Genomic DNA, 14,152 nt, shown 5'->3' with positions numbered 1-14,152 from the left:
ATGGTATTAGTCAAGTTCTCTGAAGACGATAGGATCAGCACTTCCCCAGAACGGCTGCTTTTCTCAGAGTGGAATGGGGAGAAGCATCATTGGAGATAACCCAGGGGAAAGGAGATGAGGTGTCCCCATTCACCTCCTCGAGGATCCAGGCTGTGACAAAGGGCAAAGTGCACCAGAGACCCTGGCCCCGACCCTGAGTTTGCTCCATCTGCCGGGCTGAGCCTGGGGAGAGATTCAAACCCACGTGTGGCTTTTCGTGGAAAGCGAAGGTTGCTTTCAGAATCAAATGCAGATGGCTTCCGCACTTATGAGAAGCGCCCGTGGGTCACACCTCCAGGTCGAGGGGGTCAGGTGGCGGGGCTCCAGGAAGGTCTGCTCTCTTTTCCAAGCGGTCAGAATCCACACTCAAAACATTGTCTTGGGGGCACCGGGGTGGCTCAGTCGGTTGAGCGTCTGACTTCAGCTCAGGTCATGATCTCATGGTTTTTGAGTTCGAGCCCCCGCGTCGGGCTCTCTGCTATCAGTGCAGAGCCCGCTTCGGATCCCCTGACCCCTCTCTCTGCCCCTGCCCCCACCCCCATGTTCTCTCAAAAAAACAAAAACAAACAAAAAACCTTTGTCTTCTACATTTCCTTTTGAGCTTTCCAAAGGAGTGTTTCTTTCGCTGACATACAGTGTCATGATCTCTTTCATTACATTACATACCCATTTCGTCATGTTAGCACGAGGGCTCAGACCTGTGTCCCATTTGAGCCTAAGCCTTCATCCCTGCTAAAGCGACATCACCCGTTTTATTCCTTATCAACCTCCATGAGCAACCACTTGAGTCTCCCACCAGCCACCGTGTCATCAGAAATTTGGTTTCACAAGATTCCTGTGGTCCTGACAATTTATTGAAATAAAAGAACATACACCACCGACGTACAGAGCTTTTCTTTTAAGACCCGTTCATACCCACCCCCTCGGTGGAAACTCACGTCCCTGGGAATGAGACGCGTCAGGCATGGTTTTCTAGATTTGCAGATGAGGACACCGATGCTCTTCAGTTTACAGATCAGGAAATGCTATGCACAGTGGGGTCAGAACTGGAACCAGGGGGGTCAGAACCGGGTTCTTGAAATACCCAGAATTCTTTCATGGTATGGTGCTCTCTCTCCAATAAATAAGGGAACAAGATAAATAAATAAACCTTCCGAGGGAACCCTGAGGAACTCCTCAAGCTTCAGTGTGCAGAGGGAGTCATCAGATACCTGAGAACCTCTTGGTAGAGTGTGGTGGGGGAGCAGGAGCGGTTCTGGCTGGATTCTCTGAGCTGCTGTGTCTATTCTTGGAATGCCACAGAAAGATGTAGGGCTGAGTGATGACTCTTCGGGGGTGGCCGTCAGGCCTGTCACACCTCCCAGCTTCCTTGCCCATAGACTGTAAACTGGCTTTGAAGACAGAATCTTAACCCCGAGTGTGGGGAAGCAGGGCCCACAGCCGCCCCCTTTCTGGGCCCAGGGTCTGATGGTTCTCTCAGCGCGACACCGTGGACTTTTGCTAAATCTGTTAGTCCTCAGCGTGAGAAGGAAGCTGGTTCTCTGCAGATGTGGGTTCTACGGTCTGCCTCTTCCCAGCCCAGGCTCACACCGGGCCGGAGTCACCCCCGAGGCCAGCTTGGTTAACGTCCAGCGGGGAGGGGCCCCCTGGAGACTGAGTCCTTATTCCAACTGTGGCTGGCCCCAGCGCACACAGCTGAACCCTGAGAGAGCAGTGACATGTCCTGTGGGCCTGTAGCTGGATGTTAGCAGTAAACCCAAGTGCAGGTCCCAACCCGGACCCTCTGGGGCAGGCGAGCTGGCGCCCAAGTCCACAGACAACCTGGAGGGCTGAGTTTTGACCAGTGACCGGTACAAATAGCCACGGCTTCTCCAGTGCTGTCAGCAAGATGGTGGAGGCCACAGGGTAGGGTAGTGAGTGGCTTGGACACGGGGGCTTCGTCCCCTTGTGGCTCCATAATGGTGGTTAGTAGACTGGCTGACCAGGGCAGATTCATCTGAAGATCTTCTGTGACAAGCTCCCTGCCTGGGAGGACTGCCAGTCTGGAAGATTCTCCGTGTGACCATCCTAGAGACCACACCTGATCCCCGGGTCCTCCTGTTTCCTCCTAGAAATGACCCTGCAGGGAGGCTCTGAAGCCCCCACCCTCCCAGCCCTGCATTCTGCTGGAGGCCCTAGCACATGGTTAGCCTGAGACAGAGGGCTGGGTCTGAACCGACTTCAGCTTGGTGCCCTCACCACAATAGCTGGCCTCACCACATTTCCAGAAAACCCTATGATTCCCCCGAGCAAAGACTCTTTTACAGTATAGGAAGAGCCCCTAGAAGGGAGGAGATCTCCGCCCTGCCCTTCCTGGTCCTGCCAGAGTCTCTGGGGCCCTGTCTGCATAACCGGCCAGTGCCATCTGGATACCCTGCAATAGTATAACAAGATAGCCTCTTTCTGCCCTGGGCACCTCAGGGAGCCCTGCTGGGCCTGGCGAGGGCTGGACCTCCGGAACTTGCAGAAGAGTGCTCACACTGGCCTCATGAGTCACTTCTGACCCCTGCGGCCCCTCCTCCTGGTCCAGGAAGGGCACGGCTGACATCAAAAGCATCCCCTTAGCCTGAGTCACTCATTCGAGTGCAGGCTGGAGATCAGAGGCAGAGTGACCAGGTTTGAGTCAAAGCGGTCCAGGAGACCACCTGGGGCTGCCATACAGTCCAGAGGGGCCAGGTCATGGGCCAAGTTGCAGTCAGATGCTCCTAGGTCCCTGGAGCTGGTCAAACCCAGAAGTGACCACTCCTCAGTTGGCCGACTCCACTGTCCGGTTGGGGTCCCTGATGCAGGGCGAGTCGTTCCTGGGTCCTGTTTCAAATAGCCCTTGGCCAGGGCCAGCGGGGGCCAGCCAGCCTCGGCATCCAGGCATGTCCTGAACTTGGGGCCGAGGCCATCTGTCGAGGCAGGCTCTTCCTCCAGGCAGCCTGCCGTGGTTGCACTCTCCTGTGTGCATCTGGTCTGCTTTAGGTAGCCCCGGAATGCCACTGAGGCTGGGTCTTCCTCCCCAGGCACCTCAGGCCCTGGGGGATTGACACGGCCCAAGTCTGAGACCCCCTGCACATCCCCAGGCTGCCCTTCTGAGTTTTGGGCTAGACCGAGGCCGCTGTCGTCCTGGCCCTGGCTGCCCTTTCTCACCCGCTGCTCCCAGTGGGGTCCGGTGCCAGGACTCGGGCTGGACTCCTGCAAGCAGATCCCGCTGTCTGTGCTGTTGCTGCTGCCCCCGCTGCGGCTGCTCTCCGGCTCCCGGGGCGGCCCCTTTCCCACAGTCCCCGCCGCCTGGGGGTGGGGGACCGGCAGGAGGAACTGGGACCCCTCATTCTGCAGGGATGACTTCGCACTGCCAAAGCCGCTGTCTGTGCTGCCGTGCAGTTCCGAGTTCTTCAGCTCCGGGGACACTTTGGGGAAGGCCCCCTCGTCAAGGGGATGGATGGTGTCCTGGGGCTCTGGGCAGGGGAGCTGGAGGACCAAGTTGAACGGATGGGGCTTCCCGAAGACCTGGAGGGGAGAGGGCAGAGTGAGAAAAACAAGGGTCACCTGCAGCAACCCACTCCTGCGTTGCAGGTGAGGCCCTGGGTCCGGGAGGTGAGCCCAGGGAGGCTCCGCTCTAACCGAGGGGCCCCTGTGCTTTTTGTTGTCATTTCAGAACCGACCTTTCCTCTTAATGCAATTCTCAGTTTGGCTCAGGCCTGTGTGCTCACAGCCCGGGTGGAAAGGCAGGCGGGACAGGAGCCTGCAGGGAGTGGAGAATGTTCTCGGCTCCCTCGGCACTGCTTTCCACACCTGAGAGCAGGCCGGATTCCTTTAGATACATCTAGAAGTGAGTGCCAAACTTTTTTTGACGATGTCCCCAAGTAAGGAATGTGTTACAAAGTAACCCACCTACAAATAGCCCGTAAGCCTGTAACTCACGTTTAAATAACTGAAACCAGTTTCACAAGATAGTACTTACCATTACTAGCCGTGTACTTCGATCTACACTGCTACTCCATTCTATTCTATTCCTGTTTTAGTCTGTCCTACCTTTCCTGTCCCATCCTATCCATTATCCTAGCTTGTCCATTTCATTGTTTGAAAATGCTGGATGTGAGACACCAAGACTTGCACAAACACAGGTGGCTGCCACGTGGGGCGGTGGAACAGGCACAGAACTAGTGGCTGAGGAGGACCTGCTCCCCATTAATTGCCGGGAGTCCCAGGGAAAGTCACTTAACCCCTCTCCCCCTTGCTGTTCTGTCTCGGTCACACTGGGGTTCTTTCTGCCCTGGAACGCATCAGCTCAGTGCTCTCAGGGCCTTTGCACATGCTGTGCCCTGTGGTCGGAACACTCTTCTCTCAGCGCTTTCTACGGCTGTGTCCTCCTTAACACTCAGGTCTCCGCTCAGCTCAGCTCTCCCCAGAGAGGCCTTCCCGATCGTCCTGGCTAGAGCAGTGCTCCACACGGTCTCTGCATTAACCTAGTTTTTAAAAAAATTTTAAGTGTATTCATTTTGAGAGTGAGAGGGGGAGGGGCAGAGAGAGAGAGAGGGAAAGAGAGAATCCCTAGCAAGCTCTACACTGATAGTATGGAGCCTGATGCAGGGTTCGAACTTATGAAATGTGAGATCATGACCTGAGTCGAAACCAAGAGTCAGACTCTTGACCGACTGAGCCACCCAGGCGCCCCAGCATTAACCTAGTTTACTTCTTTCTAGTACTTGGTTCCTGGAATTATTTTTTAGTTTATTTTCCGCCCCCTGCCAAGACCCACGATACACACTACCCACACCCAGCAGAATACAAACACCTTGAGGGCAGGACCTGCCTAGTTTTGTTTGCCACAATGTTCCCGGCGCTTAAGCTGAGCTGGCACATACTGGGCACTCATAAGGTCTGCTGACTGACTGACGGACCCACTGTTGCACATCTGCCCTAATTCCCTTTGTAAGTTTTGACTCCAGCGCGACTCTTACTGGCTGAGTTCCTATTGCTATCCTGTAGGTTGGCGATTAAGGACAGCTGTTTCTAGAACCAGACTCCATGGCCCAAATCCCAGCTCTGCCTTTGCCAGCCGTGTCACCTTGGCTCAATTATTTGTCCTCTCTGTGCTTTGGTGTCTTGCCTGTCAAATGGCAATAGGGACGGTACCTGTCTGGTCATGTTGCAGTTAATGCATGGAGAACGCTTTGAACTGTGCCTGGTACATAGAAGGCACTCGGTGAATGTTCGGTGAATCGAATTTTATGCTCCCATCTCTAAGGAAGTGTTGTTTCTCCATTTCCTAGAGGAGGAAATGGAACCTCAGAGAAGTTAAATGACACGCCCAAAGTCACAGCAGCAAAGGACAGACCTGGGATCTGTACTCTGCTGGCCTGATTTGAAATCCCCATTTGTCCAAAGATCAGATCAAAACAGCTAATGAGTGGGACTAAGCAAGTGAGTGTGAAGGTGCTAGAAGGTGCCAGAAGTTATTGGTAGAGTTCGTAATGGCCACGATCATTTGATGAAGGGAACTGGGTTGCCTTTATCTTGAGGAGGCAAAAATTCTCAAGGAGAGATCAATTCTGTGATCCAGATGTCACAGAGGAGCAAAACCCCAGAGGTTGCTTGCCCTCTCCTTTGGCATTTTGGATCTGTGTCGATTTCACTGGGTCGCATTAGAGTTAAAAGAATATATATACGTCAGCTGCCCCAACAGGCTGTGATCAAGCCCCTTGGGACCAGGGGCCACTGCCGGTTTGTTCATCTCTTCCTGGACACCCGTCCTGATGCCCAGCTAGGAATCCCCGCTGCAGTTACCAGGACCACTCCTCCCCCACCCCTCTGCTTTCCGGTTATCCAGCCCGAAGGGCAGCCGCCATGAGGCACTCACCTCTAAACCTCCCCCATCCCAGCCCCAGGCCCTGCGTATCGGATATGCTCCAAGTACCTGTTAAACAGGCCAGTGCATACACGTTTATAGAACTGAATCTCCCCAGAGTACAGAGAAGGAACCGTGAGTTACATACTTCAGTTAGACACAAGGGAGAACTTTTTAGTCTCCTAAGGTACCCAGGGCACAGGACCACCGTCCTCTGCTTCCTGGACAAGGCTCTAAGTAGGGCAGGCAGTTGCTTCTCTCCCTGCCTCCCCACTTCCTGGAGTTCTTACTCAAAATAATTCCAGAGGACCTGTGTCTCTCTTCTTATTTTTCCCAGAAATCGTGGGATCCCTCTGAGTGGGGGGATACCCTTCCAGCGGTGGCCTTTCCTAGGGCCCCTGGCTCCCTGATGGGGCCGGTCCTCCCCAGCACAGCCCACGGCTATCACAGTGATGGCGGCTGGGGGGGGGCGGGCACAAGCTCTGGAGCAGCCTGAATCCCAGGCGGGACAGGCGGGACAGTTTGGAAATGCTGGCTTACTAGCCGTTGCTGGCACTGTAGCGAGACGAGACGCTCTGGAAGAGGGTCAGAGACCCTGGCCGTGACCTCCTCGGCATTACCACCCGCTCTGCTCTCTGCCACTCTGGTGGCAGCACTAGGTGGGTGCTTCTAGGCCTGAGTTCTTCCTCTTCCGGAGCACTCGTCATCACCAGCCGGTAGGTGGGGGCAAAGACTGGGCTTCGGCCTGACTCTTCCTGGCCCTGTGACCCCTGTGCGTGGAACAGTCACTCTATGCCTCCCCATAGGGGAAGATAAAATGAGGATAATACCTGCCTCAGAGGTACTAATAGTAAATAGTAACAAAAACACCTTGGGGGTTGGGACTACTCAGTATGTATCTTATCGGGGCTATTAGAAGATAATGTTCTCAGCACCGGGCTCTGCATGTAAGCCCTGCCTCTGTCCCCGTGGTCCCTGAGGAAGGTGCCTGCTGATAACGTCAGGGCTGAGGGAACGGACCGTCTGGGGGGAGCCCGCTGCCTCCTGGAGCCCTGGTGCGGCTAGGGAGGATGGGATAGTGGCCCCTCCTGGAGACTCACCAGGACGGTAGGCAGCTTCCTCTGGCGTCGCACGTACAGCTGGAGGGCCAGGCAGTAGGCCAGGGCTCCGCAGAGCAGCAGGACGAAGGTGAAGAAGATGATGAGGTTGGTCACGGTGAAATCTGTAGGCCCAGAGAGATGTGTCTGTGGCCCGGCAGTGTGGGACGCTGGAGGGGTGGCTCCCGGGAGCCACCGAGTGCGGGGCCCAGGTGATCCCCCAGGCTTCCTCTAGGCTATACAGCTAGATGTTTCTGGATTCTTGAGAATCCCTGCCTGGCCTTCCAACCTCTGTCCTGAAGGATTCCCTCACTAGGCACACTGACTCGGCTTCCGGCTTTGCGCTCGATTCACGCTACGGCACGTGGAACGGTGGGGCAGGGTGGTACAGCGGGTGGGAGTGGAGGCTTTGGGAGCAGCCAGACCTGGGCTAAGTCCCAGCTCCAACACTCACCAGCCGTGAGGGTATGAACAAATTACACAGCCTCTCTGAGCCTCCGTTTCCCCACACAAGGTGACTGTGAAGGACACAGCACCTGCGGAGAGCCTGGCTTCAGCAGCTGTGGCAGGGGGCAGCTCAGTTCGGCTTCCTCGGAGGGGGAGGCAGGGTTAGAAGGCCCTCTGTGCCCAGCTCCAAGGAAGGACGGCTGAGGAACGTAACAAACGGGAAAGACCACAGGTGGCGGAGGTAGGCTGGGGTGGGGGTGGGTTCTTGGGAAGCACGGCTGTGCTCACGTGGAAGCAGCAGCAGAAGCAAGAGGCCTGGCTTTGCCACCATGTCCTAGAAAGTTGTTTATACCCACAGAGCCTCAGTTCCGGCGTCTCTAAAATGGGGACAATAGGAGCTCACCCACAGGGCCGTGGGGAGGAGCGCCCGTGGCATTGGCAGCCCTCAACCGATGCTTTTCGGGTTGTGTGAGGCCCTTCCTGCCTCCCTCCCCACCCGGACAGCAGCCCTGGCCGCAGACTCACACTGTGGGGTAAGCACAATGCACTCCTCCTTGGACCACAGCCCCCTGTTCACTCGGGAGGCCACAGATGGCTTCACCTTGACACAGAATTCTCCCAGTTCTCCAGGAGGTGAGAGGCTGAAGGTTTCACGGTTTATCTTCTGCTTTATGAACTGAAACGAAAACAACACAGCCATAAACAAAATATCCCTGGCTCATGGGCTGCAGGAGCCGAGAGCTGGGGAGCCGTCAGAGGTGCTCCAGGCCGACCTTTCTTCAGTGTCCTTTCTCAAGCATCACAAACCCGCTATCATCAATGCAGCCCAAGAGCTCTGTGATTAACATGATTTATCTCGTACTAAAAGAGAAGTGGAACATTTTACGGGACACTGAGGACCTTTCTAGAAGGGGCTGGAATCAAATGGCGGAAAGAGCCTCCTCTTTCCTGGCAGATTCCAGATATCCCACATACGGGGTGTCCACGGGCAATCACATAGCCTCTCGGAGCCTCATTTCCCCACTTTCAAAAGGGAGTAAAATATCCACCTGCAAGGGTGTCGGAACTAACAGCTATCAGATGTGTGGCATGGTGCCTGGTGCTAGCAGGCAGGGTCCTCCCTGCCACCTGGCAGGTGCATCTTAACCAAGGGCTTCTCAACTCCCTTCCCCACCCCATGACCGCCCTCTGCTCTGCCAGCAGAGTCCCCCACGGGTGCACAAAAGGTGCTGCCGGCCCGGGGTGACAGGGAGCCCAGGGACTGCGGCCCTGAGGAAGTCCATACCGTAGAGTTCCCCGGCACCTTGCGCAGCTTAATCTCATACTCTCGGAAGTGTTGGAAGATGCTTTCGTAAGTGTCGCCTGTAGGGGCGATCCCGGGCCTGGGGAGCTGGATCCGCCCGAGGATGATGCCGTTGTCCACCTGTAGCTTCACGCTGACCATCAGAGTCACTGAGGGGGGAGGCAAAATCATGAGGCCGGCGGAGTGGGGAGGGCCTGGGTGCCCCACCCGTGCTTGGCCTCTAGAGTCCAGCTTTACCCACCCTAAAACCTGGGCCACTGGTTTGCAACCCAGCAGAACATCAGGACTTCCTGGGGGCTACATTAAAAATGTAGATGCCCCAGGCCCACTCAAGACACAGTGAATCTGAAGTTTTGAAACTGGGCCCTGGAAACTATTTTATTTTATTTTATTTTATTTTATTTTATTTTATTTTATTTTATTTTATTTTTTTAACGTTTATTTATTTTTGGGACAGAGACAGAGCATGAACGGGGGAGGGGCAGAGAGAGAGGGAGACACAGAATCGGAAGCAGGCTCCAGGCTCTGAGCCATCAGCCCAAAGCCCGACGCGGGGCTCGAACTCACGGACCGCGAGATCGTGACCTGAGCTGAAGTCGGACGCTTAACCGACTGCGCCACCCAGGCGCCCCTGGAAACATTTATTTTAAACACACTGCCCGGGTAATATTTCTGCAGCCAGCTGAACACTGGCCTGCGGGCCGGCGTTTGGGAGCCAGTGACCTCAACGACCATTGGTTCTGGCTCTGAATTTTGGAGAGTGGGCTCACCACACACACAGAGTATATGGTCAGTTCCAATTTGCCGAATAGAAGGATCCCATCAAGTTTGGGGCTTACCCTTTTATCTCTAGAAAGAGAGACCCCCAACTCTTCATCAGCATCTCCCTGCCTCAAAGCCTCAGACCCTGACCCCTGGGAATTCAGCCTGAAGCAGGTGAGGACTAGATCTAAGTCTGCCTACTGTTTGCTGCCCCATGCTGAGAGCTTATGGATTCACTTCCTCTTCCAGAACTCGATAAGTACACAGGTCTGGCCCTTGTGACTCAGCTGCTCCAACTCGCCCCAAGACTTCTCTTCTGTAGGATAAACAACTCCAGTTCCCTTTTAAATCTTGAACAACTTGGCTATTTTCATCTAAATCTTCCCCCAAAGTCCTGACTAGTTGTTTGGGCAACGCGGTGCCCGGCCAGGAAGCCCGGCTGGCTGGCCAGCTACGGGAGCAGAGTAGAGTTCTAGACTAGAGTTTCTGGCAGGAAGGGACCCCCAAAGCCATATTCCAGGTCCAGGGGAGTTTCGAAAAGCACCTTCATCCAGGGAGAAGCGGGTGTTGGTGTTGGTCCAGTTGGAGTACCGGTTTCCAGCCATTGCCCGGACCCTGGCTTTGTAGCTATTGTCGTGGTACAGGTCCAGGGTCATAATAGTGAGATCACAGGACAGCACCAGGGTCTGGTTACAGCTGGGGGTGGACTCCCAGGAGTCTCTTCCATACCTGGGGAGATATCCGGATCAGAGCATCAGTAGGGAAATTTGTGCTCAAACCTACCTCCTTTAAGAGGAAAGCAAGGGGCCCGGGGAGAGAGCTCAACGATGGTCCAGCCCTCAGGGCATTTTCTCTGGCCCAGGGCATCTAACTGCAAGAATCTCTCTCTTGGTTCTGGAACCGCATACCAATTTCTCTTAGATTGGAACATCTAACGGACTTCCCCTTCCTCCAGGAAGCCTTGCTACCTACTGCCACACGGCCTCATTTCTCCTTTCTCCCGACTACATTTGCAGTCCTTTGGGCTTTTACTTGTTTTCCGACCATATTATGGATGCACTTCCTGTTTTTCCAGTAAGATGGAAAAAACCTTGAGGGTAAAGGCAACACCTTGGCCTTTTCACCCCAGAGCTCCCAGCGCACTGCTCAACGCACGAGACTCAAATCAGTACTCGTCAACTGATGGATATGCACCAGGGTCCTTCCGGGAGTCACTTCAATGACAAGACCGATTTATCTTCCCGTGCCGGGAAAGTGCAAGGCGATGGGTCCACCCCCTCCCGCGCCCACCTCTCTCCTTTCTCCATCTCCCCTTTCCATACCTCAGAAGCTCCACTTCATAGTAGGTGCTTTCTGACTGATTCGGGATGGGAGTCCAGTGGAGGATATGGGAGAAAAATTCTGCTTCAAACCACACAGATGGAGGGCTGGGAAGTTCTGTTCCTGGGGCAAAGAGTGTGGATATCAGAGCTGGTGGAGCCCGCCTCCCGGGGATAATGATGCTGACGGTGGCCATCAATCTCACAGCCTCCATTTATTGAGTCCTTTGAGCTGAGCACTCTGCTAAGTACTTTTTCTATGTTGTGTCAGTTAATTATCCCGGCAGCCCTCCAGGGTAGGCATCTATTACTCCAATTTTACGGAAAAGTTAGGTGACTTGCCCAAGGCCCGTGGAGTGAGTGAGGGTCAGGGTGAATCCAGATGGGTCTGATTCCAGAGCTAGTGTGGTGTCCTTAAATTGCTGTCCTGTGCTGTCCGTGATTGGAAGCAGGAGCGGAGGCTGAGAAGCGTCAAGCTGAGTCGGATGTTATCTCAGCAGGGAAGGCACAGGCTGAGGGCTAAGGTATGTGTGTCTGCAATGGGCTCTCAGATGAGCTAGTCCCTGGCTCTGCCCGATCCTTGTCCCTGTTCCCGCCTCATCCCCAGGCCTGCTCCCCTCCCCATAGCTGGTCCCCATCCTGGCTCCAGCCCCAGCCCTCCTCTCTGCAGTTCTTGGGGGTACACAGATGTCCTGCTTGTTGGCATCTGTTTCTCTTCACAGCTCTCCTGGGCAGTCCCAAGCTGTGTGCTTGCCCCATTCCCCCGCTTCTAGAAGGGCTTTAGGCTGGCTGACAGACAGAACGAAGCAGTTTTGGTTCTACACAGGGCTGACGGCATTTCCACCCAGAGCCAGCACCCTTGGCTCCACGGCGAGATACTCAACACCACAGCCGAACTCCCATCTTCCGCCCTTGCTCCTCCCATTCACCAGGGGGAAACTCCAACTTCAGGAGGCCTCAAATGAACTTGCCAGTGTGACTTGGGCAAATTACTTAACTTCACCAGACCTCTCATTTGTAAGAATGTAATAAATACACCTATGCTGAGAGTCTTGCCAGTCAAGGGCAATGAGGTAGGTCAAGGCCAATACCCAGTCAATCCCTCTTCTCTCCTCCTTGATCCCTTAATGTCTCTCAGTCTGCCAGCCACTCTCCCAGGCTTCCTTTGTTCTCTAATGTCTCACCATCTCTAGTAATACTTCTTCTAGAGTTGACATTCGCACTGAGTATATTTCCCCTGTCCCTTTCTTTCTTTCTTACAATGTCTTTGATCCTCAAGGCGGTGTTTCGGTTTCAGAACATTGGATGGAAAGTGAAAAATGCAGCGGGTCTCTGTGGTGTTTGGGCTGCGCGTCCCCGACTCAGCTCTCGATCATGTGAACGGCTGCCTGCATGTTTTACTTTGTATTTTGGTGTAGACGCGGTTTCAGTCCCTGCTCTCCCTGCCGCCACCTCGCTGCCCTTTCATTCTCTCTCCAGGCTTGCCTCGGCTCCCCTGCAGAAACTTTCCGGGATAGCTGGCTGGGTTAGAAGATTGAGCTAAGGGGTAGGAGGAGGTAGGGGGAGGCGGGTGGCAGTGGGAGCACGTTAGGGGCTAAAGAAGAAGCAGGGGGTGATCAGCTGGAGCCACAGGTGACAGTGAGGGGAAAGGGCTGGGATGAGCCAGGGCATGGCACGGGGAAGAAACAGGTTAAGTGGACCTCTAAGGGAAGGTGGAGTCGGATGGGGAATCGAAGTCATTCCCCAGGGTGGGGAAGCAGTCTTAGCTGGCCGAGAACAACAACAAAAAAGGCCAAGGCTAAATTTCTGATCGGCCTGGAAGTGGATGGACGATAAGCCGGGCGCGGGGGTGTTATCTGACTTCTCTATCCACCCCCTTACCCCCCATCCATTTAATGCTCTTACACTTCCACAACGGGGAGCCTAAGACTCAGGCTTGCCGGAATGAGGGAGCTTCGGGGGGGGGGGGGTGTTGGACAATGGACTCCCCTCTCCCCAGAGGGACAGCCAGACGGGGTTCCCCGTGGAGCGCACAACTTTAATGCAGGGGCGACGAAAGGCGGGGGTCGCGTGCGGACACGCACACAGCCCAGCCGGGCGAGCGCGGAGCGGGCAGGGGAGGGCCGGGCTGCGATCCTTACCGTGCGCGCCGGAGCAGAGGCGCAGGCTGAGGAGCACCGCTAGCGGCACTACCAGGCGCGGCAGCATCCTGGGCGCGCCGCATCCTCCGGGGGCCGGAGCCGGGCTGCGCGCGTCCAGCCGCGATTCCGCGGCTCTGCCTCTGAGAGCTCCGGCTGGCGGGCTGCCCCGCCCGCACTCAGCCAGGCTGCGTCAGAGGGGCGGGGCCCGAGACGCCCCGCCCCCTCCCCCCCGAGGCCGCGCCTCCGGATGCTCGCGCGGGCAGCTGCCCACCGCCCTGAGCCCGCAGCTCTGCGCTCCCCGCCCACTCGGGTGGGGAGGATGCGGGGGTGGGGGAGTGGGCGGGCACAGGGCTGTCCCGGGGAGGGGACGCGGTTCCGGCGTCCCTTCCCCACTTCCCAGCCCTCCACTCCCGGTTTCCAAGGCCGGCCAGTGCGATCGCGTTAAAGCAAGCCCGGGCAGTCTGGGCGGGGGTGCGGAAGGTGGGGTGAGGGTGTCAGAGCTGATTTTGCGGGATGGACAAACAGGGTTGGGATTGGAGCTGTGGCCAAGGCCAGGCGCTCGCTCGGAGCTGGGGAAGGGAGGAGAGTGCCCCAGGCGCTCAGGCAACATTGTTAGGACACGTGTGTGACTCTCGACGTGGCCCTAGTGCCTGGGTGTAGGGTTATAAGCCAAGCCAGCGGTAAAATAGTTTGGGAGGGGTGTCCGAGGCCTCCTTCAGCTGCTTTTGGCTTCTGTCGCTTGCCTGAAATCTCACATTTAGAGCCTTTCTTTTCTTTTCTTTTCTTTTCTTTTCTTTTCTTTTCTTTTCTTTTCTTTTCTTTTCTTTTCTTTTCTCTTTTCTTTTCTCTTTCTTTCTTTCTTTCTTTCTTTCTTTCTTTCTTTCTTTCTTTCTCTCTCTCTCTCTCTCTCTCTCTCTCTCTCTCTCTCTCTTCCTTCCTGCCTTCCTGCCTTCCTATAAAACTCCTGGGGGACTGGGTAGCATATTGTCCGTTACTCATGCTTCGGTATCACTTGACTCAAACGAGACTTCACTCCAGGTGCACTGAAGATGTGAGAGCATGGGAGACAAACTTGTCCACTTCACTTTGGTTGTGCGCTGACACCTGCTTAAGAGCATGTGGGTGTCTTGGGGAGGGAGTCCTCTTCTGGGCTGAGGGTCTACTGTAGG

General features: G+C 55.3%; 1 protein-coding gene across 1 annotated transcript; it reads right to left on the bottom strand.

Moving 5' to 3' along the window:
* Nucleotides 1-871: 871 nt before the first annotated feature.
* On the bottom strand, nucleotides 872-13,126 carry IL10RA (interleukin 10 receptor subunit alpha). The gene is made up of 7 exons (XM_043579459.1): nucleotides 12,984-13,126; nucleotides 10,846-10,966; nucleotides 10,068-10,252; nucleotides 8,744-8,910; nucleotides 7,984-8,134; nucleotides 7,015-7,136; nucleotides 872-3,573 (listed from the first exon to the last, which is right to left on the bottom strand). Exons 1-7 carry the CDS (start codon nucleotides 13,048-13,050, stop codon nucleotides 2,650-2,652), a joined length of 1,737 nt encoding a protein of 578 aa, XP_043435394.1. The 5' UTR covers nucleotides 13,051-13,126; the 3' UTR covers nucleotides 872-2,649.
* Nucleotides 13,127-14,152: the final 1,026 nt, after the last annotated feature.

The sequence above is a fragment of the Prionailurus bengalensis genome, chromosome D1, assembly GCF_016509475.1.
Source record: "Prionailurus bengalensis isolate Pbe53 chromosome D1, Fcat_Pben_1.1_paternal_pri, whole genome shotgun sequence".
Lineage (NCBI taxonomy): Eukaryota > Metazoa > Chordata > Mammalia > Carnivora > Felidae > Prionailurus > Prionailurus bengalensis.
This window is presented reverse-complemented; position numbering and strand designations above follow the sequence as displayed.

What these genes read in the sequence shown, in the direction of transcription:
- IL10RA (XM_043579459.1), bottom strand. Translation starts at nt 13,050, where the DNA reads ATGCTGCCGCGCCTGGTAGTGCCGCTAGCGGTGCTCCTCAGCCTGCGC. An exon ending in AGGTGCCGGGGAACTCTACG is followed by an intron (nt 8,135 to 8,743) that starts GTATGGACTTCC and finishes TTTTCGTTTCAG; the next exon opens with TTCATAAAGCAGAAGATAAA. An exon ending in GGAAGCTGCCTACCGTCCTG is followed by an intron (nt 3,574 to 7,014) that starts GTGAGTCTCCAG and finishes TCTCCCCTCCAG; the next exon opens with GTCTTCGGGAAGCCCCATCC.